This window comes from Mustela nivalis (assembly GCF_964662115.1).
Source record: "Mustela nivalis genome assembly, chromosome: 5".
NCBI classification, from domain to species: domain Eukaryota; kingdom Metazoa; phylum Chordata; class Mammalia; order Carnivora; family Mustelidae; genus Mustela; species Mustela nivalis.
Window position 1 is genome coordinate 105,843,268 of NC_139024.1, and position 25,461 is coordinate 105,868,728.

Genomic DNA, 25,461 nt, shown 5'->3' on the forward strand with positions numbered 1-25,461 from the left:
GATCTCTCTCTGTCAAATAAATAAATAAAATCTTAAAAAAAAAAAAAAAAAAGGGACTCGGAAAACACAAAAGTAAAGAACACCAAGGGAAGAAACTGTCTGGAATAGGATTTCACACATTAAAAACAAAAACAAGTATCTTTGTGTCTCAGTGCTTTGTTTTATAAATTATGTGCTATATTCTTTATAATCTACATGGTGCCATAGAAAAAAGTTATGTATAATGTTTTTACTTATTACTATAGCCCTCTGCCATGTGATTCTAATTTGGATTTTAGTGTAATTTTAACATAGTTTTTATGGTTTAATAAAGCTTGCACACATTAAAATGCTATTAAACTGTTACACATGGTTAATAATACTTACAGACTTCTGAAAGCAGCCATTATTAAACTGAACAAAGTCATTAATGTCTCTAAACTTTGTACCAAGATATAAACTACAAAAGAGATGTTAACCATATCTACAGAATAGTCATGGCATCTGACTGTATATATATTTTTCTTTTTTACTATATGTATGTTTTTTTGTATTAGTACTCTAACAAAAATTAAAAAAATAAAAGAAAACAAACCTCACTGTATTCTGGAATTGACCTTCTTCCTGATCATGACTTTGAAGCCAACTGACATTACAAAACTCCTATGCTTTTGGTCCTTCATCTATGTACTAACCAGATTATCATAGGCAATCTCTATAACCTTCTGCAGTCCAAAAATTCAATGTGTTAGTCACCCTAAAACTCAGTGTGCTAGCAAGAAATAACCATTTGAGTTTAGGACTAGAAATACAATCATAATTATTAAATTTGCTGAACAAAAGGTTATTTTCATTTATTTTAAATAACAAATAATGGAAAAGATTTTTTTTTTAAAGATTTTATTTATTTATCAGAGAGAGAGAGGGGGAGAGAGCAAGCACAGGCAGACAGAATGGCAGGCAGAGGCAGAGGGAGAAGCAGGCTCCCTGCTGAGCAAGGAGCCCGATGTGGGACTCCATCCCAGGACGCTGGGATCATGACCTGAGCCGAAGGCAGCTGCTTAACCAACTGAGCCACCCAGGCGTCCCAATGGAAAAGATTTTTAAAATTTATCAAATATTGACCATATTTTTATTTTAAACATTCATATTATTAATTTAATATGTTTCAGTGGGCAATATAAATTAACTCACTCGTGAGTTTGAGTTGCTGAACGCATATTGTTAAAAATAAATTTAGGTATTTGAAATGTCCTGTCATGTCTCAAGAAAGGATCTAAGGCATGATTATAAAATTGTCTTTGAAATATGGTTGAATTACTTAAACATTATGTTCCTTGGCACCTAATAGACCAGTTATTTTTCCTAATTAAAACTAATACTACTTTATTTTGCTTAAAATGGTTAACTGATTTATGTCAGTATTCAAAGCAATATTATGGACATAATTCATTTTACAGACAAATATACAGTCATATAAACACTAGCTACATATCACTGGCTTATTCATTTTACCATTTTCAAGGAGCATATTCTAAAAGGTCAGACTTCAGTACATCCTTTTTTTTCCTTTTCTCTTTTTTTTCTATTTAAGGATGACCTATTCCTTTCAAAATTTAGCTACAATCAAGAAGCTTAAAAAATAAATACTAGCTACACTTTCTTTTTTAAGATTTTATTTTTAAGTAATCTTCACATCTAACACAGGGTTTGAATTAACAACCCCAAGATCAAGGGTTGCATCCTCTACCAACTGAGTGAGCCAGGTATCCTAATACCTAGCTATTCTTAAAATGTATCATTTTTCTACTTATAAAGTAATTTAAATGAATCAGATGTATTCATGAAAAAAATCAGAGATCACCAAAGTATAAATCTGACACACCTCGGACCTAGTGAAGCCCAATACTCAATGTCTGGGGAATAAAATGGAGATTTTAAATGGGTCCACATATGCTTATCAATTTCTCCCTGGATCTAAGTCACCTTATCACATATAGTTAAAGTACTTTCTCAGGTATGCCACTGCATTAATACATGCTTTTACTCCACTGCTTTAACTGGGCAGGGCTATTATTTAAAACAGTCTTGTAGACACAAAAATAATTCAATAAAGAAGAATCTGCTTAATAGAGTTGGAATATAAAAGTGGTCATATGAGACATCTGTGTAAACAGCAATAAAGATCAATAAAACAGGCATAAAAATGTTAGTAACTGAGACTCTGAGTGAACTTAAAAAATTATGTAACAAAAAGTGAGCCAAGTTATTGGCACTTGAAGAAAAATGAATTCTTAAAATAAATTACTTTGTAAACAGAAAATAACATGGCTTGCTAAGTGGGCATTAAATTTACAATGGAAAAAAATCCCAGCTACTTAAAAAGTCCATATTCATTCTAAAGTAAGAGAAAATATATAATATTCTCCCAAGGAAAAAATTTATAAACCAGATAAAAAAGGGTGAGAAGTAAGTAAGATTCGTATAGTTGTTGTTGTTGTTGTTTTTAAAACAGTATAGCTTTTATTTCATCTTTAAAATATCACAAATAAATCTGAAACATCATCTAGCTTCAGGATTCATACAATTAAAAAAAAAACATTTTATTTATTTTAGAGACAGAGAAGGAGAGAGAGAGATAGCACAAGCAAGAGGGACAGAGGGAGAGGGAGAGAGAATCTCAAGCAGACTCCTTGCTGAGAGAATCTCAAGCAGACTCCTCCCTGAAATCAGGACCTGAGCAGAAACCAAGAGTTGAATGCTTATCCGACTGTACCACGTAGGTGCCCCAGGTTTCAATATAATTTTTTTTAAAGAGAGAAAAATGATTATTTTATTATGGTTTAAATAAATATATCAGAGGTTAATCCTTAATCCACACACAAATATATGATTTAACTTGCAAAATATTCCATCCCATGAGTTTTCTTTTGTTAATAAACATCTTGAGAATAATGCTAACCTGGCACCAACACCAATGACTACTCACAGTCGCTGTACGAGTCCCTTAGAAACTGAAACACCTAAGGCATTTAAATTTACTATTCCCAGACTATCAGGAGCTTTCAGGCATATTGAATCAACAGTGAAAATTTTGAAAACAGACAACTCTTATATAAATGAAGTCGGAATAACCTTGTAGCTTTAATGGTGGCCTATACTTGTTCCTGGGAGATAAGCCAGGAAAAGAAGCAAGCCTCTTCAGTCTAAATTCCTTTGACTTCATGCTTTAAGAAAGGTCAGCTTAGCTAGCCCATGATTAACATCCCCTAAAAGGAAGATTTATAGAGTAGCTTTTATAGTTCTTGAATTAACAAGGTTGTAAAAACACATATTTTAGTTTTAGTTTCACTTCTTTCTTTCTTTTTTTATTGAACTGAATGAGTTTCCATGAATGGAACCTTGATTTATAACATCATATTCATTGGAAATAAATGTTCAACTTACCGTTGTTGACTTATCCAGGCACTGATTAGGTTATAACCAAGAGGGTCGTTGCAGTGGTCAAGCAGTCATATTTATGATATTTTATGTAATTACAGTTGATAGTAGAAACATATTTACTTTCTATATTTAATCAAACCACCAGAGTAAAACAAGCAAAATTCAAGCTTAAAAATACAAAATACAGGGCGCCTGGGTGGCTCAGTGGGTTAAGCCGCTGCCTTCGGCTCAGGTCATGATCTCAGCATCCTGGGATCGAGTCCCACATCGGGCTCTCTGCTCAGCAGGGAGCCTGCTTCCTCCTCTCTCTCTCTCTCTCTCTCTCTGCCTACTTGTGATCTCTGTCTGTCAAATAAATAATAAAAAAAAAATCTTAAAAAAAAAATAATAAAAAAAAAATACAAAATACAGCAGAGATAATACAACACACGCACACACTACAAATAAAAATGGCATGTTAAGCAATATGTAATAGAGAATAACTGTGTCATAATAATAAGTTAACACTGCATATGCTAAATGAAGCAATAATAATGTTGGGACTATGTGAAATTATCATCTATGTGTGCATTACCAGAGAGATGCCTAAATAATGTGATAAAGGAAGCAAAATAGACAAGAGGACAAAAACACACTGTAGGTATTGAACAAAGAAAATATGGTGGTGGAAATATTAAATGTAATGCAACATATATTAATAATTTAAAAAGGAAATAGTTGACAAAATATAGAAATAATAGAAACACTCTACCACTAAATAATTATGTGCCAAAACACACAAAGTATTTCAACCTTTCAATAATTTAAGATATTTAGAAGAAATACAGTTGTTCACAGATTTCAACTCGATATTAGGCTCTTGAAAATCAGACTGAAATAGTAGAGGTAAACTATCTTTTTAAATATGTGGTTTTAATTGATATTTTACAGATTGAACAGGTAATGGCTATGTTTTCAAATGACCAGCCAATTATATATTATATAAAGAATAAAGGTAATGAAGATTCATCTCCTAAGAATTTTTAAAAGATACCTTAAATAGTAGTTGGTTCAAAAATACAGTGATGCATAAATTTATTTTTATAAATCTTAGTAAATGAAAAATTTTCAGTTGTTAAGATCTTAGAATTATAAGGAGAGCAGGAAGACTAATGAATCTCTATAAGAAGTATATTATAAATATGAATGATCTATTTATCATTCATGTGTTGTAATATTTAAGAAAAGGAATAGGAATTCAATTTTGGGACAGATAGGTGATATGAAGCAATTATAAAATGAGAGATGATTAAATTTGGAAGTCCAACATGGGATTTATATGAATATATGGCATTTGGAAAAAACATAAAAATAATGCTTTCTTAGAATTGTTGGGTTAAAATTTGTGATTTAACTTTCTTTAAGATGAAAACTTACTTAAAAACTTAGTGTCCACTTTTCAGACTGCATCACTACTCAGATGTTTATATGCTTTCCTAAATATATATTTGGTTAATCATGGGTAAATAAATACTGACCTGCAGTAAAACCTGTGTCCAGATCCATCAACACAAATCCATCCATTAAGCCAGAGGACCAAATTCAGTTCAGACTCAGCATGACTGTCAATATTTATTTCACAATATGCACCAGTGTATCCACTTGGGCAAATCCAAGTAAAGTCATGGACTGATTTCTCACCGGAGTCTTCTTTTATGCAAGCAATTGATGTGCAGTTCTAAATTAAGAAAGAGAGAATCAAATTTGATTACTAGTGGTATGACTAACAATTTTATTAAAATTATACTTTATTTAAAATTTTCTGAGAAATCAATATGCAAGTTTATTTTATATTCCTTTCCCTAGTAACTGAAATGTTTCTAGTAATAAATGATTTTTATTTCTTATCACCAGAAATACTTTGTCAAGTGTCTCAAGTGTCAGAAAAAAAAAAAACCCTTTAAAAAAAAAAAACTTTTTTAGACTTTACTAAAACATGTATAATGGCAGTGAACACCTACCCCCCTAAACACCCTAATAATGGTGCTAATGCAAATCCTATGTGTATAATATCAGGAATTCACTGACCCTTAAGTATACATATAAAATACATTGTATGTATAGATGCCACATTTTCTTCCTTTCTTTTTTTTTATTTTTAATGTTATGTTAGTCACCGTACTGTATATGTCATTAGTTTTTGATGTAGTGTTCCAAGATTCATTGTTTACATATAACACGCAGGGCTCCCATGCAATACGTGCCCTCCTTAATGCCCATCATCAAGCTAACCCATCGCCCTGCCCCCTCCCATCTAAAACCCTCAGTTTGTTTCTTGGAGTCCAGTTTCTCATGGTTCGTCTCCCCCACTGATTTCTCTCCCTTCATTTTCCCCTTCCTTCTAACGTCCTCCATGCTATTCCTTATGTTCCACAAGTAAGTGAAACCCTATGATAATCGACTTTCTCTACTTGACATATTTCACTCAGCATAATCTCCTCCAGTCCCATCCATGTTGATGCAAAAGTTGGGTATTCATCATTTCTGATGGCTGAGTGATATTTCATTATATATATGTAGACCACATCTTCTTTATCCATTTGTCTGTTGAAGGGCATCTTGGCTCTTTCCAGTTTGGTTATTGTGGCCATTGCTGCTATGAACATTGGGGTACAGATGGCCCTTCTTTTCACTACATCTATATATTTAGGGTAAATACCCAGTAGTGTAATTGCATGGCCATAGGATAGCTCTATTTTTAATTTCTTAAGGAATCTCCACACTGTTTTCCAAAGTGGTTGCACCAACTTGTATTCCCACCAATACTGTAAGAGAGTTCCCCCTTTCGCCATATCCTCTTCAACATTTGTTGCTCCTGGCCATGTTAATTTTGGCCATTCTACTTGGTGTAAGGTTGTATCTCAGGGTGGTTTTGATTTGAATCTCTCTGATGGCTAATGATGATGAACATTTTTTCACGTGTCTAACGCCATTTGTATGTCTCCTTTGAGAAGTCTGTTCATGTCTTCTGCCCATTTTTTTGACATGATTATCTGTTTTGTGTGTGTTGAGTTTGAGGAGTTCTTCATAGATCTTGAATATCAGCCCTTTGTCTGTAGTGTCATTTGCAAATATCTTCTCCCATTCCTCTTTGTTTTGTTGACTGTTTCCTTTGCTGTGCAGAAGCTTTTGATCCTGACAAAGTCCCAAAAGTTCATTTTCATTTTTTTGTTTCCTTTTCCTTTAGAGATGTGTCTTGAAGTTGCCAGGGCCAATGTTGAAGAGGTTACTGCTTATGTTCTCCTCTAGGATTCTGATGGATTCCTGTCTCACACTGAGGTCTTTCGTCCATTTAGGGTTTATCTTTGTGTATGGTGTAAGAGAATGGTTGAGTTTCATTTTCTGTACACAGCTGTCCAATTTTCCCAACAACATTTATTGAAGAGACTCTCTTTCCACTGTGTATTTTTTCCTGCTTTGTTGAAGATTCTTTGGCAATAGAGTTGGGGGTCCATATATGGGTTCTCTACTATGTTCCATTGGTCTATGTCTGTTTTTGTGCTAGTTTCATGCTGTCCTGGTGATCACAGCTTTGTAATAAAGCTTGCAATCAGGCAACATGATGCCTCCTGCTTTGTTTTTCTTTTTCAACATTTACTTGGTGATTTGGGGTCTCTTCTGGTTCCATACAAATTTTAGGATCTTTGTTGCAGCACTTTGGAAAATGCTGATGGTATTTTGATCAGGATAGCATTTAAAGTATAGATTGCCCTGGGAAGCAAAGACATTTTGACAATGTTTGTTCTTCTGATCCATGAGCATGGAATGTTTTCCCATCTTTTTGTGTCTTCAATTTCTTTGATGAGTGTTCTGTAGTTCCTGGAGTATAGATCTTCTACCATTTTAGTTAGGTTTATTCCAAGGTATTTTATGGTTTTGGGTGCCACTGTAAATGGAATTCATTCTGTAATTTCTCTTTCTATAGTTTCATTGTTAGTATATAAGAAAGCAACTGTTTTCTCTGTATTAATTTTGTATCCTGCCACATTACTGAATTGCTGTCTGAGTTCTAGTAATTTTGGGGTGGAGCCTTGGGTTTTCCACACAAATTATCCTGTCATCTGTGAAAAGAAAGAGTTTGACTTCTTCTTTGCCAACTTGAATACCTTTTATTTTTTATTTATTTTTGTTGTTGTTGTCTGATTGTTGTTGCTAGGACTTCTAGTACTATGATGAACAATAGTGGCAAGAGTAGGCATCCTTGTCATGTTCCTGATCTTAAAGGAAAGCCTCTCAGCTTTTCCGCATTGAGAATGATATTTGCTGTAGGTTTTTCAGAGATGGATTTTATGAAATTGAGGAATGATCTCTCTATCCTTATACTCTGAAGAGTTTCAATCAGGAAAGGATGCTATATTTGGTCAGATGCTTTTTCTGCATCAATTGAAAGGACCATGTGGTTCTCCTCTCTTCTATTATTAATTTGTTCTGTCACACTGATTGATATGTGAATGTTTAATCACCCTTGCCTCCCAGGGATAAATCCCACCTTGTTATGGTGGATAACTTTTTAATGTACTGTTGGATCTTATTAGCTAGGATCTTGTTGAGAATCTTGGCATCCATATTTTTCAGGGATATTGGTCTGAAATTCTCCTTTTTGATGGAGTCTTTGGCTGGTTTGGGGATCAAGATAATGCTGGCCTCATAGAAAGAGTCTGGAAGTTTTCCTTCTGTTTCTATTTTTTGAAACAGTGTCAGGAGAATAGGTATTATTTCTTCTTTGAAAGTTTGGGAGAATTCCCCAGGGAATCCATCAGGTCCTGGACTCTTGTTTTTTGGGAGATTTTTGATCACTGCTTTAATCTCATTACTAGTTATTGGTCTATTCAGGTGGTCAATTTCTTCCTGTTTCAGTCTTGGAAGTTCATAGGTTTCCAGGAATGCATTCTTTTCTTCTAGGTTGCTTAACTTATTGGCATATAGCTGTTGAAAATAATTTCTGATAATTGTTTCTATTTCCTTGGTGTTAGCTGTGATCTCTCCCCTCTCATTCATCATTTTATTAATTTGGGTCCTTTCTCTTTTCTTTTGGATTAGTCTGGTCAGTGGTTTATCTATCTTATTAATTCTTTCAAAGAACAAGATTCCAGATTCATTGATGTGTTCTACTGTATCTCTGCTTTCTAATTCATTGATCTCTGCTCTAATCTTAATCATTTCCCTTATCATGCATGGCGTAGGCTTAATGTGTTGTTGATTCTCCAGTTCTTTAAGATGTAAAGAGAGTTTGTTTATTGGTTTTTTGTTTTGTTTTGTTTTTATTTTTGTTTTTGAGTAGTAAGGCTTGAATGGCTATATATTCCCCCTTAGGATTGCCTTTGCCATATCCCATAGGTTTTGAATCAATGGGTCTTCATTCTTATTGGTTTCCATGAATTGTTTAAGTTCTTTGATTTCCTGAGTGACCCAAACTTTGTTGAGAAAGATGGTCTTTACTTCCAAGTGTTTGAATTTCTTCCAATCTTTTTCTTGTGATGGAATTCATATTTCAAAGCATGTGGTCTGAGAATATGCAGGGAATAATGTCAATCTTTTGTGTATCAGTTTAGACTTGACTTGTGACCAAGTATGTGGTCTATTCTGGAGAAAGTTCCATGTGTGCTCAAGAAGAATGGTTGTTCTGTTTTTTGTTTGTTTGTTTGTTTGTTTGTTTTTTTAAGGTGGAATGTTCTGTGTATATCTATGAGGTCCATCTAGTCCATTCTGCCATTCAAGGTTCTTGTTTCTTCATTGATACTCTGCTTAGTTTATCTGTCTGTTGCTGAGAGTGTAGTGTTAAGATCCCCTACAATGAATGTATTATTATCAATATGTCTCCTAATTTTGGTTAATAGTTGGCTTATGTTGTTGGCTGTTCTCATGTTGGGGGCATATATATTTACAATTGTTAGATCTTTTTGTTGGATAGACCCTTTAAGAATGTTATAGTGTCTTTCTGTATCTTTAACTACAGTCTTTAGCTTAAAATCTAAATTGTCTGATATGAGAATTTCTACCTCAGCTTTCTTTTGTGGTCAGTTGGCTTGAAAGATGGTTCTCCATCCCTTCATGTCAGTCTGGATGGATCTTAAGGTTCAAAATGCATCTCTTGTAGATGCATATGGATGGGTCCTGTCTTTTTATCCAATCTGCAACCCTGTGCCATTTTATTTATGCTGTTCACGTTGAGAGTGATTATTGACAGATAAGATTTTATTGTCATCATGTTGCCTGTGAAGTCCTTGTTTCTATGGATTGTCTCCATATATCTTTGTTTTGTATCACTCTTGTGGTATTTCTCCTTTTAGAGAAATACTCCCCCCAATATTTCTTGCAAGGTCAACTTAATGGTCACATATTCTTTCAGTTTCTGCTGGTCCTGGAAGCTTCTTATCTCTCCATCTATTCTGAATGGCAGCCTTGCCAGATAAAGAATTCTTGGCTCCATGTTCTTCTTATTAGTGCTCTGAATATGTCTTGTCAGCCAAATCTGGCTTTTCAGGTCTCTGTGGACAGGTCTGACATTATTCTGATATTCTTCCCTCTGTACATAAGGAATCTCTTCCCCTTCTTGCCCTAAAAATGGTTTCCTTGGTTCTATGATTCACGAGTTTCACTACCACATGCCGGGGGTTTGGTCTATCCTCACTGATCTTGGGGAGTGTCCTCTCTGCCTCTAGGATATGATTGCTTGTTTCATTTTCCATTTCATACTGGGAGCTTAGGGAAATTTTCAATTAGGATTTTGTCAAATATATCTTCTAGTCCTCTCTCTATCTGAACCCCCTCAGGGATCCCAATAATTCTGACATCAGAACGTTTCATGGCATCATTTATTTCTCTAATTCTGTTTTCATGGATTCTAAGCTGTTTGTTCCAGACCTCCTCCTGATCCTTCTCTTCTATCATTTTGTTTTCTAGATCGCTAATTCAATCTCCTGCCTCATTTACCCTGTCAGAATATCTGAATTAGATTGGATCTCATTGATAGCATTTTTAAGTTCTGCCAGATTTTCTCTCACTTTTGCCCTTAGAGAATCGATGTTGCCATTGATAGTTTTCTTCAAACTGACTATTGTCTTCATAACTACTACCCTGAAGTCTATTTCTGATATCTTGCTTAGATCCCTATGCAGTAGATCTGCTGAAGAGGTCGTTGTCTCTGGTCTTTTCTTTGTTGGGAATCCCTCCTCCTTATCACTTTGTTGAGTTGTGGTTGAGGGGATGTATAGGTGAAAATATCAACCACTATCCAGGCAAGGTGCATCCTGGGAAGTGTGGGCACAAATGGAAGTCACCATCAAAAAGAAAGAAGAAAAAAACAAACAAAAACAGCCAAAATGAGCCCTGAAAGTAAGATTTATAAAGTACAAAACAAAAACACCAAGAAAAGAGAAAAAAAGTCAAAATGAGCACACAGAATAAGACTTATAAAGTATAAAAACAAAAACAAACAGAAAGACAGACAGAAGAAAAAGGAAAAAAAAAAACAAAAAACATAAAACCACAAAATAAAAAAGGGGGGGTGATGGGAAGGTGGTTATAATCCCTTGATGTGAGTGCGGAAGGGTATTTCAGTTCTTCCTGGGTGTATATATTGTTGTTTTTATTAGAGGGCTCAACTTTCCAGAGAGACAGGGAAATTAAAACTGGTCTATATATAAAGGTAGTATTGAATAGGGAAAAAGAACTACATTGAAGCTTATATCTATATATATGTAAACAAAAGTAAAAGAGAAAAAGCTATATGTATGAAAAAGTTCAAGTTGAAAAGTTACTATGGAATATATTGTATTAAACTTCTAGTTGAAATGTAAGTAGGTAAAAAAAAAAGAATCATGAGAAAGAATTTTTAAGAAAGAGGGAAAGAAAAAAGTATCTAAGAAATATAAAGGCTATGAGGCAATACTGGGAGCTTAATATACTGTTTTCTCCTGGTCAACACCAGGAACCCCTGGTTCCTGTAAAACCCCAACGGTTTTACAGTTTTATGGGGTCCTTATGGTTGTTTTCCTCTTGTTCTTTTGGATTGTCTTCTGGGGGAGAGGCTTGTATTGTTTTTCAGTCAGTCCTGCTTGGGTGGAGTTGCCCTGTGGGCTATCAAGGGGGCTGGGCTTCATGGAAACCAGTTTTTTAGGTTTTTGTTCTCTGGAGGTTTTTGTTCTCTGGCAACTTTCATGCCTTTTTGGAGGGTCAGACCAAAGTAAACTGTCACATCCAGACCTCCACCTCAGAGAGAAGCTGCACTCTGCTCTTCTTTGAATGGTCCAGAACACAGAGATGCCCTCCTCTGCAAACTCCGTTGAACACCAGAACCTCCCACGGGGCATTCACGGCACCCCTCAGCCACTCTCTCAGTGGTTGTCTGAGGCCCCCGCTTGTCTCTGTACCCCTGTGCCACCAAAACCATGAGGGATACTGGTCTGGGAGAGCCTGGTCCCAGTTGCTGCTGCCATTCCAGGATCACTGACTGAAGTCCATGCCAGGTCCTCTCAGTCCTGTTGGAGGCAGCGGCAGCTGTGGTAGCAGCTGCTGCTACCAGCCCCAGGAACTGCTGATTTGAGCCCACCCTGGGTGCCCTTAGCCCCCCACAGCAGTGGAGGTAGTGGAGGTGGCTGTGTTGGCTGTGGCAGCCCAGCCCCAGGGACTGCTGACTCAAGCCCATGCCAGGTCCTCTCAGGTGCAGTTAGGTGGTAGCTGCATGGGACCATGGGCTTAGGTCCACACCTGTAGCACCCGGTCCCAGCTATTGTCCATTAAGTCCCTTTGTTCTGTTTGAGTGCTTTTATCAGTCTCTTCCATCTCGCAGTCACCGGTCTCCAAGCTATTGCTGGTCCCCAAGCACAGGGCACTTTTGCACTGGGGCATTACTTTCCAATGGCTTGTTTCTGGTGGCTCCCTCCCCCTTCTGTTTATCCTCTGATATCTGTCCATACACTCCCAACTCTTTTGTAGCTCTGCACTGATCATCCTCTGCCCCAAAAGAAATCCAGAAGTGTAGAATCTTGTATCTCAGTCTGATTTCATGGGTGTTCAGAGTTCTCTGGTAGATATCTGGCTCAATTCAGGGGAGCGCTTGAAATAGGGTCCCCTACTCCTCTGCCATCTTGCCTAGATGCCACAGTTTTTTTACCCAACCATTGGGTGATGAACAGAGATTGTTTCTGTACCTTGGCTATTGTTAATAATGTTGCAGTAAACATGGAACTACAGATATGGCTTCAAGGTAATGGTTTAATTTCCTTTGACTATTTAATCAGAAGTGTGATTACTGGATTGTTTGGTAGTTATTTTAATTTTTTGAGGAAGCTCCATAGTGTTTTCCATAGTGATTACCAATTTACATTGCCCCCATGACTGTACATTTGGGTTTCCTTTTTTCCACATCCTTGCCAACATCTGTTATTCTCTTGTGCTTCTGCTAACAGACATCCTAACAGGCATGGGACAAATATCTCACTGTGGTTTTGATTTACATTTTCCTGATGATTAGTTATGTTCATCACCGAATATTTATTGGTCATTTGTATAGCTTCACTGTAAAAATGTCTATTCAAGCCTTCTGCCCATTTTTTAAATTGAGTTTGGGGTTTTTGTTTGTTTTGCTATTAAGTTGCATGAGTTCCTTATATATTTTGGATATTAATATCTTATTAGATATGTGATTTGTGAATATTTTCTCCCATCCCCTAGGTAGCTTTTCATTTTGCTAATGGTTTCCTTTGCTATTCAGAAGCCTTTTAAGTTTTATGTAGGTCTTTTTATTTTTTGCTTTCTTTGCTTTTGCCTTTGGTGTCAAACCCAAAAAATGATTGCTAAGATTAAATACCAAGGAGCTTACCAGCTATGTCTTCTTCTAGTTTTAAGGTTTCAGGTCTTACATTCAAGTCTCTAATCCATTTTGAGCTGGTTTCATGATGATGTAAGAAAGAAGTCCAGAGTCATTATTTTGCATGTGGCTATCAGTTTTTCCAACATCATTTATTGAAGATACTGTCCTTTCCTTAATCCTTTGTCATAAATTAATACCCTATTTGCATAGATTTATGGGCTCTTTATTATGTTCCATTATTCCATATTTCTGTTTTTATGCCAAACCAAACTCTTTGATTACTACAGCTTTGAATATAAATTAAAATCAGAAAGTGTAATACCTCCAGTTCCATTTTCCTTTCTCAAGATTGCTTTGGCTGTTTGGAGTCCTTTGTGATTACATATAAATATTAAGATTTTTTTTTTAGTTCTATGGAAAATACCTTTGGAATTTTGATAAGGGTGGTATTAAATCTAATTGGATATAAATTGTATATAAATTTATATAAATATATTCATATCTACATTTATATTTAATTATGTATTATATATATAAATATAAAAATTTATATAAATATAAATTGGATATAAATCCCTTTAGGAAGTATGGACATTTAAATAATATTAATTCTTCCATCCAAGAATAAGAAATATCTTTTGTTTCTTTCTTTCCATTTTTTTGGTAACTTCTTTAATCATCTTTTATCAATATTTTATAGTGTTAAGTATACAGATCTTTCACCTCCTACTTGGTCAAGGTTATTCCTAAATATTTTATTCTTTTTGGTGTTATAAATGGGATTTTTTTCTTAATTTCTCTATTAGTTCATTGCTGGTGTATAGAAATGCAGCTGTTTTTTTTTGTACTAGCATGTCTCTGCTAACAACTTAACTTTGAATATATATATAAAAGCTCTAGATTTATATATTCTTAAAATTTGGGATGCTAGGTGTGGGGTCCAAACCCACCATTTCTCAGGGAGAAGCTAGAAGTTAGGGATTTCTTCCTGAATGTATAGCACTTTGCAAGAGTGGGATGTATGCTGAGAGTCTGTCTCAAACTTTCTGACCTATTCCATTGTGAGTATTTTCTCAGTTGCCCAATGTATAGTAGTTTCTGGATTTCTCCCAAGGGAAACTGCTGCATGCATTGTTTTGCACACTCAGCAAATCCACAGCAAGAGGGAAAGTCAGGTGCCTCATATGTTACCATTTTGGTCCACAGTTTTATTGTGTGTCTGATCAGAATCTTTTAATTAGCCACTTTTCCCAACTATCCAAATTTGTGTCTAGTATTTCTTCATCCTATAGTCCCAGAAATACAGGGAATTTGTGGAGTCAAAGGAACTTAGATAATATCTGTATTACTTTTGAAGCATTTGAGTATTTTTATACTTGTCTACTACTTTTACCCACTTATTAAATAAATGGTATTTTGGTATTTTATTTATTGTTGGTGCATTTATGTGTAAAATGGCAATAATTTCATCCACTTCATACAAGTTCCCATGAGAATTAAATAAAATAAATATAAAGTAATTAGCCCTGTTCCTGGGACCCAACAGCTGCTCAGTAAATGTTATCTTATTTCCCTTTATACTATGATGGTCAAGGGCCTTGCCAGTCTCTATCTCAGCCATTCAACTAGAACAGAAAATGAGTTTTTAGTATATTTAGTGTCTACCATATCATGCCATATGTTCTTAAGTTTATATTTTATTTTTTAAAGATTTGTATTTATTTATTTGGCAGACAGAGATTACAAGTAGGCAGAGAGACAGGCGGGGGTGGGGGAAGCAGACTCCCTGCTGAGCAGAGAGCCCAATGCAGGGCTCAATCCCAGGACTCTGGGATCATTTTTTTTTTTAAGATTTTATTTATTTATTTGGCAGACAGAGATCAGAAGTAGGCAGAGACGCAGGCAGAGAGAGAGGAGGAAGCAGGCTCCCTGGCGAGCAGAGAGCCTGATGTGGGGCTCGATCCCTAGACACCGGGATCATGACCTGAGCTAAAGGCAGAGGCTTTAACCCACTGAGCCACCCAGGTACCCCAAATTTTTATTTTAGATATTACATATGTGCTTATATTCTGGAAAACACAAAGCATGGTGCTTTAAACAAGGTATGACATCATTTTTCAAGGTAATGTTAAGGTTTGCAACATATAATTATGAGAAATAATTTATGGAATTTTATGACATCACTAGTAAACCATTTTTGTATACTCTTAACATGTTGTCTATACAATATTTGTTAATGGATATACAAAAATATGAATCATTTGCACTTTGGATTCTAAGTTACTAAATCTTCAAGGATAATTACATATATAAACATGAGATTTATTTTTACATTTTAATCTATAAAGTGATATTTTTAAAGCTATGGATGATTGACATTTATGCTTATAAACAGTGACTTTTAAGAAATTTTAACATAACAATAAAAACTCACACTGAAAAGGCTAATGTGAAGCCACTGCATTCATATCATTTATCACAGGAAAAATTAAGGATTTGTCAAAATCACCAGAGAGTTTAATTAGTATCCTTTTCAATAAGAAATGGATTGTACCCTTGACTATAAAACTCAAGTCATGCTATGCTTCGAACCCAGATGGTGATCTTTTACACTCACCCAAGTGATACAGTTAAACGTATGTTTTTATAAATGAATGCCATTTGGATATTTGTTCTACCTTTGCTGAAATTGTAAACTCCTTAAGGATAACCAAGGGCACTGAGTAGACTTAGTGCAGGTACTGCAGTTATTTTCGTGGAATGTAAATGCAGAATTCCATAGGGAATGACATGGGAACAACATGTTTTCCTCTTAGGCCTACAGCTGGGTATACATAGAATGATTTATTAGAAAGCATTACATAAACTAATTGAATTATATCTCCCATGGGAAGAAAGGGATCATTTTTAGACTGCCAAAAGTTCTGTCTCTAGGGTTTACAAGAATCTTTTACTAAATTAATTAGCAGGCTAAATGGAAAATACAAAAGCAATTTCTTTTTAGAAAAAAATCAAATATTCATTTAAAATTCTTGGTCTTTTCTGGTGCAAAACATAAGGCTGATACCTTTCCTTCTGTTCATCATTTATATTACTTTGCTATACCCTATTTAAATATAATAAAGTGATTTCCAAGTAGAATTTACTCATTTAACTTCAGAAAATGAGAATAAAAGGCTGGGTGTTTAGAGAAAGAGAAAGAAGCTAGGAGTATTGTTGCAGACCAAGGGAATCTAGACAATTAACATATACCCCAGTTCTATGTCCATTCATCTTGCATTAAAAATGCCATGGCAGGAAATCTATAGAAGAGTAAAAGTAAGACAGCAGGGATTTATTCATTGTTCATTGTTTAGTTAGAGCAAAAGGACAGGTTGGCTAGTCAATGTGTCAATTATCTCTGATAGTTGTGCTCCATCTGAGTTGTGTAGTTTCAATGCAGAAGTTGCTCTATGATCTCTGAACTTCCCAGAAGAATAGAAAATTATTACTTGAGATCCTCCTTATCATAGCATTTCTGTCATGGAATCATGTGTTTTCTTTCTCATACCACTGTTTTCTAAAGTACTGGGGTACTTTCTTCAAATAAGATTTTGGAGAAACAGAATATGTTAAACAGATAATCATGAAACTGTTCTATCTGAAGGTGGAAACAGAACATGGTACCCATTACAGCCTTACCTTACCCAATGCAAAGACTTATTAAACTTCACAGAATTTCTCCAATTTTGTGTAGCTCTGAATAAAAACTTCTAATGTGGTTTATTGTTCCTAAGCCTTGAATTGCCTATGGATACTCTGGGCACCTTGTTAAACTGCAAATTTAAATTCAAAAGGTTTGATGTGAGGCCTGAGTTTATCTATTTCTAACAAACCCTCAGGTGATCCTGATGCTGACAGTCCACATACCAAACACTGAGTAGCAAAAATCTAGTCCAACAATGTTATTTTACTAAAACAAAACAAAATAAAACAAAACAAAACAAAAACAAAAACCAAGCCCAAGGATGTTACTGACTTCACCAATATCTTATAGCAAGATGATACCAGAATAAAACCACATAGACACAAAATGCCCTGAATTCCACCTTGGGGCTCATTTACCACCATGTCTTGATTTCTCTTTCAAAGGAGTCTCTTGGCTGTGGAATAAGATAATGTATATGGTAAAGCCTAAATATCTCAATTTTACTTCCAATATTTTAATTTTCTGTTTTCTTTCTTTATTACATGGTTAAACATGGACTAAAATAGTTTCTAGGAAGAAGATTTTATTTGATACTCAATTTAATCTACTTTATGATGTTTTGATATAGAGAAAATGCACTTGTTTAATTTGCTATTTCAACAAATCAAACAAGATTATGAAATGCCCAAGTTGGGATTTCTGTAGTAAATATTATTATTTCTCTATTAAAAATGTGTCTGACATACTTCCAGGAAAGAAAGCTACTGAAATACCAGAAAACAAAACCACTGTCTTAGAAATAGCCTGAAATGCACAAAGAAGGAAATGTACATCAGAGTTGAAATTAAACACTGTGCTAAATTCATGAAATGAATGCCTGATGCCTCATTTGGTTAAGCATCTCTCTTGATTTCTGCTCAGGTCAGGATCTCAGGTCATGAGATGGAACCCCATTTGGGCTTTGTGCTTAGCGGGGAGTCTGCTTCTCTCCTGATCCTCCCCCTGCTCTCTCTCTCTCTCTCTTAAGTAAATAAATAAATAAAGCTTTAAAAAACAAGCAAGAGAAAGAAAACAAGTTTGCTTGTGGTTTCTCCCCTCAAATCCCAACATAAACTTTGCTCTTTTACTTGCCAAGAACATCAGATTTATCACTCTGCCTCATACAGACTTGAGTGTTCTTTTCCCTCAGTACTGCACATGGTTCTCCACTGCTCTTTAACCTAGAAAGACAGACTCAGGGCGCCTGGGTGGCTCAGTCAGTTAAGCATCTGCTTTTGGCTCAGGTCATGATCTTGGGGTCCTGGGACAGACACACATGTCAGCCTTCCTGCTCTGTGGAGTCTGCGTCTCCCTCTGCCCTCTCCCACCCCCAGCTCATGCTCTCTCACTGTCAAATAAATAAATAAATAAAATCTTAGGGGAAAAAAATAAAAGAGACATTGATCTATGAATGCCCTTCAGAGACTATTATTAGGGCATTACAAAACAGAGGAAGTTACGATAAATCGGTCAGCTAAGTAACAAACATATTTACATCTATATTGATATCTCCATTAGAACTGGTAAGCAGGAGGTATTTCGGAAAACTATTTTATTTCTGTTTCTCATAGATAAAAAATATTCAGTATTTGCAAAATGAATGACCAAAATTACATTTAGAGTGTACTTAATGTACTAGTGAAAAGAACAGTTAAAAAAAAACCCCAAAACTCTGTTGAACTGTAATTAATATAGATGACAGCATGGAATTTTAAAAAGCAGAAGAACAGAACAGATAATCCTAAACTGACCCATATATAGGAACTTAGTGCATGAAAAATAAGGCAACCAGAATCAATAAATGACAGACCCTTTGACAAAAATTCTTAGAAAATTAATTGCCCCTACTTTATATCAATCATAATAATATATTCACTGGATTAAAGTTCTAAAAGTGTTATTAATCTTAAAATTATAGATGAGAATATAAGAAAATAATTTAAATATTGCTGCATGAAAAGACTTTCTAAGGAGAGATGGAAGGGCCAGTGTCAGAAAGAAAAAAGTAAAGAAAAATACAAAAAATATGGTGTAAGAGAACAGTCCAGTTTCATTCTTCTGCATGTGGCTGTCCAATTTTCCCAGCACTATTCATTTAAGAGACTGTTTTATTTTCCATCGGATAGTCTTTCCTGCTTTTTAGTTGACCATAGAGTTGAGCATCCATTTCTGGGCTCTTCATTCTGTTCCATTGGTCTATGTGTCTGTTTTTATGCCAGTACTATGCTGTCTTGGTGATCACAGCTTTATAATATAGCTTGAAGTCAGGCACTGTGATGGCGCAGGTTTGGTTTTCTTTTTAACACTCCCCTGGTGATGGGCATTAAGGAGAGCATGTGATCCAATCAGCATTGGGTGTTATACACAACTAATGAATCATTGAATGCTACATCAAAAACTAATGATGTATTATATGTTGCCTAATAGAACTTAATAAAAAAAAATACAAAAAATACAAAAATCTCACAATTTACAAGTCTTATAAAGACCTGAGCTAAAATAAAGAGTCAGATTCTTAACTGATTGAGCCACTCAGGTGCCCCTAAGTGAGGTTCTTCAATACTTATCTGGAAAATGTAGTATTAAAAGGAATGCGTTAGGTTCTCTCTACAGTTTTTTTGTGCCATCGTAATGGTGCACATGAATGTCCTGGCAGATGCTCTCAAGAGCATTAATGATCTGAAAAGAGAGACAAACTCTAGGTTCTTAATAGGCCATACTCCAAAGTCATCGTCTGGTTTCTAACTAAAATGATGAAGCATGATTACTTTAGTGAATTTGAAATCACTGATAAGCAAAGAGCTTGGAAATTGTTGTGAACCTCATGGAAAGGTTAAACAAGTGTGGAATGATCCACCTCAGATTTGAGGTACAACTCAAAGATCTAAAAACATGGAAAAATAATCTGCTTCTGTCCCATCAGTTTGGTTTCACTGTACTCAACAACAGCTGGTATCAAAGACCATGAAGAAGCAAAATGAAAATACAGGAGGGAAAATCCAATTCTTTTTCTAGGTATGTAATACATACATGCAAATAAAATGCCCTAATGCACATAAATAAGTAAAAGGAATGAGTCAAGACTCTTTGTATTACAATGTAATGGTTCCTAAGATACACTAAGTGAAACAAATAGTCATTTAATAAGGAGGGTAATGAGTCCATTTTTATGTTAAAATAAAATAAAAATTTAAAAATTAATAAATTGATTAATAAAATAAAATAAAAATAGTAATGTGGCAGGATACAAAAATCAATATACAGAAATGAGTTGTTTTCTTATACACTAACAATGAGAATATAGAAAGGGAAATTAGAGAATCGATTCTAGTAATTACAGCACTAAGAACCACAAGATACCTGGGAATAAACCTAACCAAAGAGGTAAAGGATCTGTACTTGAGGAACTACAAAACACTCAAGAAAGAAATTGTAGAAGAAATAAAAAGATGGAAAAACATTTCAGGCTCATGGATTGGAAGAATAAACATTGTTAAAATGTCTATACTGCCTAGAGCCATCTATACTTTCAATGTCATATCAATCAAAATTCCACTGGCATTTTTCAAAGTGCTGGAACAAACAATCCTAAAATTTGTATGGAACCAGAAGAGACCCCGAATTGCTAAGGAAATGTTGAAAAAGAAAAACAAAACTGGGAGCAACACATTGCCTGATTTCAAACTTTATTACAAAGCTGTGATTACCAAGACAGCATGGCACTAGTACAAAAACAGACACATAGACCAGTGGAACAGAGTAGAGAGCCCAGATATGAACCCTCAACTCTATGGTCAAATAATCTTTGACAAAGCAGAAAATAATGTACAGTGAAGATAGTCTCTTCAATAAATGGTGCTGGGAAAATTGGAAAATGAAAAAATGAAAATTGACTATTCCCTTACACCATACACAAAGATAAACTTGAAATGGATAGAAGACCTCATCATGAGGTAGAAATCTATCAAAATCCTAGAGAAGAACATAGGCAGTAACCTCTTCGACATTGGCCACAGCAACTTCCTTCAAGACACATCTCCAAAGGCAAGGGAAACAAAAGCAAAAATGACCTTTTGGGACTTCATCAAGATCAAAAGCTTCTGCACAGCAAAGGAAACAGTCAACAAAACAAAGAGGCAGCCCATGGAGTGGGAGAAGATATTTGAAAATGACACTACAGACAAAGGGCTGATATCCAAGATCTATAAAGAACTCCTCAAACTCAACACACACAAAACAGATAATCATGTCAAAAAATGGGCAGAAGACATGAACAGACTTCTTCTCCAAAGAAGACTTACAAGTGTCTAACAGACACATGCAAAAATGTTCATCATCATTAGCCATCAGGGAAATTAAAATCAAAACCACTTTGAGATACCACCTTCCACCAGTTAGAATGGTCAAAATCAACAATACAGTAAACAAAAAGTGTTGGAGAGAAGGTGGAGAAAGGGAAACCCTCTTACACTGTTTGTGGGAATGCAAGTTGTTGCAGCCACTTTGGAAAACAGTATGGAGATTCCTTAAGAAATTAAAAATAGAGCAACTCTATGACCCTATGCAATTGCACTACTGGGTAATTACCCCAAAGACACAGATGTACAAACACAGATACAAAGATATGAATGTAGTGAAAAGAAGGACCATCTGTACCCCAATGTTCATAGCAGCAATGGCCACAGTTGCCAAACTCTAGAAAGAGCCAAAATGCTTTTCAACAGATGAATGGATAAAGAAGATATGGTCCATATATACAATGGGATATTATGCCTCCATCAAAAAGGATAAATACCCAACTTTTGCAACAACACGGATGGAACTGGAGGAGATTCTGCTGAGTGAAATACATCAAGCAGAGAGAGTCAATTATCATATGCTTTCACTTACTTGTGGAGCATAAGGAATAACATGGAGGACATTGAGAGAAGGAGAGGAGAAGTGAGTTGGGGGAAATTGGGAGGGGGAGATAAACCACAACAGACTGTGGACTCTGAGAAACAAACTGAGGATTTTGGAGGTTAGGAAGGTGGGGGGTTGGGTGAGCCTAGAGGTGGGTATTAAATAGGGCATGTATTACATGGAGCACTGGGTGTAAAAAAGATAAAAAATAAAAGATTTAAGGAAGAAATCTAGAAGTACATAGATAGAATTTTAATAATTGTTCTCACAATATTGCATGTATGTGTGTATGAATATATACAACTTTCTATATAAAAGAAAATATTTATTTACCTATATGTTTAATTCTGAAGAAGAATGCTATATTTATACTACCAGGAGATAGTGTTTTAGAGACTGCCACAGGCAATATGTATTACAGTGCAAACAAGATAGATGCCTTGTCCATTCTTACCAGGGAATTTATTAATTATGACACTTCCTTTTCTACATCAAATATGGCCTCACTCTCTAGAATCAAATCAATGTAACAGCAATAAATAATTAAGTTTAAAAAATAATGTGTCAGAAAATGTGTTAATTGTTTTACATGCGTTACCTAATTTAATCCTCACAACAACCAACAACCCAAGAGTGGGGTGTTATGATGACTGCCCTCATTGAATAGCTAAAATATGATTTCAGAATACAAATAATTTATCCAAGAACACATAGAAAGCAAGTAGCAAGACAGTGGTTCAATCCTGTTTCTCCTTAATGCATTTAACCACCCCAGCATTCCTTCTGAAAGGACCATTTACTGAATACCCACCATGTCATATGTGCATTATCACACCAATGACTGTGTGATGTAGAAATTATTGTAGTTTTATTTTATGGCCAAGGGAGAAACAAAGGATTTAAATAAAATATCCATAGTATCACAATATTAGAGGCTCTTTTTAGTCACAATAATTTCTTCCTTTACCATGTGAGAGGAATGATTTGGAAGAATGTCCTATTATTCAGGAAGGCTCACAAGATTCTCATCTCCCAAATATGGTCTCAAACTTCAGGTAACTGACATTTCTCAACTAATTAAGCATCCCACATAAAATGCCATGTGTCAATCACATTGCAGACTCCTGAAGACTCAAAAAAGATCACGAAAGTATTTCAGGTGTTGGTGTTCTTTACATGTACCCACCTCTTGGCACGTATAGTCAGTATTTATGTTCTTGTGATATCTGAATCAATTTAATGTCCTCTCATCCCTACACTTCCACAGACACCTGTATGTCCTAAGACCAGAAAGGGGGAGGCAGATGGTAAAGTATGTAAGGCACATAACTAGAGGTGCCTCCACAGGGTGCGGCCCAGAATAAAGATGGCGCCGGCTTGCCGTCTCTTCCGGCCAACAAGGCGCCAATTTCACAGTTTCGGTTCCTGAAACCTATGGCACTTCCTCCTCTCGCCCGACACGCCTTACCCAGCAACTGCTACTTGGCATAATCTTATTGGCTCTTCCCCCTCTGTCCTCACTTCCCTTCTGCTGCTCTATATAAGGTGTGCCCCCGCACAATAAAGTGAGATCCTGCTTTGACAGATCCCCCGAGCCCGGTGTCTTCTGTGGGTGCGTTCCGGGTTCGTGACACTCGCCATCCCGCTCAGCCCCAATGAGAGGCCTCCGGCTGGCCCGGGCGCCTCCTCCCCTCGGCGGGGAGCCCAACAAAAGTATAAGCCTTTTGATCCTTCTTTTGACAATAACTACTTCCAGGACTTAATTAAGGAGGGATCCAGGTTGCAGAAATTGTTGAAATTGTTGATAACAAGACACAGAGGAGGAAAAATGAAAAGAAGATATGATTTTAGTTCTGTTTGGAGTCGCTGAGAAATTCCAAAGAAGAAAGGTGAGAGAGCAGTTAAATCATCCATAACTGCTGAAGAAATGACTCTGAAACCTATAACGAGTACTTTGGTTTTTCTTTTGAATTACTTCAAATTTAATAAAAATTATAAAACTTACATTAATCTTGATCTCACATCTTGAGCTAGTCCATTCTGCAACAAATGAACATTGATACTCGCTAACGAGATCTATACATCTGAAACACAGAATTACATTTTTAAATAAGTAAGACAGTAAAGCATAATTTCAAAGGAGTTTCACTATTTAAAGTTTTTCTTTTCCAGTTAAGGGAAAAAACATACATTCCCATGAGCAATAGAAGGCAGAGTCTGTTCCTGCTTCTTATCCTTCAAGGTGACTGGACTGAAAGAACAGATCAATTTTAATTTTTTCCATCTTCCCCATGGCAGTGTAAAGAAAGAAAAGTTCTAAAGATAAAAAGTACATCTAGAGTTTATGTTGGGAACTGAAGTCAGCTATGGCCAAATTGCACTGCCATGAGCTACCATCCTCATCCTCTCTCCCCTGCTTACAAAGTCAGTGGCAGAACTAGAAAAGAAAAATAATGCTGCAGAAAAAGGCTGGTGCATCTATGAACCATTCTTCTTTGCCACCTGCATCTCCTAGAAATATCCAGGGTCTAAATTTGCATGAACTAATATTCTATCCATGAGCAGGAGAGTTATTATATAATTCCATAAATAGAGTCAAAAAATACCTTACATGTACATGGGGATGAGAGAGCCAGGAACATTTTAAATTCTAAGTGTGTGGTATTATCCCTTCACAGAGCAAATAATAGAATGTCTCATCATCTTACCAGCTACTTCTATTACTGTAAGCAGTTACCTTTAAGTATATTAAAGTCCAATTAATCCACATTTATTGAAAATTACTTTATGCTAATGAGCAGAAATAAAAGAAGGGCAGAGATAATGTATCAGTACATGGCATTAAGTGGAACAGGCAGCATCTGTCATCTTAACTGTACTTAGCTCTCGTTTTATGAAAGAGCATAATTAAAATTATCTTTATCAACTTTCCCTTGACATTAAGTCTTAAATATTGTGAGTTAAATTTACTTTCTGATTTAATAATAGAAAAACAAAAATAGTTACCTTCCATATAGACAAGGATTTGAGAGGCATTCATTTGCATTTTTTTCACAGCGTGTTCCAAAAAATCCACTCTTGCAGTCACAGGCATAATGATTGATGCCATCAATACAAGTTCCATCATGGAGACAGGGATCTGATAGACATTCATCTATATTTACTTCACAATCAATGCCTACAATAGAAGAGACAAGACAAAACACGAGACCATTTAAATGTAAAACTCCAAAGTTTATTCATTATGGTAAACACCAAAAAATCAAGGCTCCTTCCCCGTAAAGGTAACTTGACACATTGTAGCAAAAGAAAACACCTTTTCAAGGTTAAACATGTTTAGAGGTCTATAAACTCTCATACTACTAATTTAATGTAAATGAGAAAAACAAAGCACAACCTTAATCTACTTTAGAAATTTGTCTTTAGTGCGAGCAATTGTTAATTGAGAATGTTAGTGAAGTAATCAATTATATCAAGTTGGCACTGTAAACACTAATTCAAGATCTTTTTCAGTTTTTTTTTTTTTAAATAATGATTTTTGACAGTCAAATATTTC

At 35.5% G+C, this 25,461-nt stretch overlaps 1 protein-coding gene across 1 annotated transcript in view; it reads right to left on the bottom strand.

The window, feature by feature from the left end:
- Positions 1-25,461, bottom strand: part of EYS (eyes shut homolog) — a gene marked incomplete at its 5' end in the record, with an annotated part of 1,535,590 nt that overhangs the window by 988,483 nt on the left and 521,646 nt on the right. Inside the window, 3 exon segments of the mRNA XM_082729457.1 lie at positions 4,941-5,140; positions 23,911-23,989; positions 24,912-25,083. Coding sequence (XP_082585583.1) covers positions 4,941-5,140; positions 23,911-23,989; positions 24,912-25,083 — 451 coding nt within the window.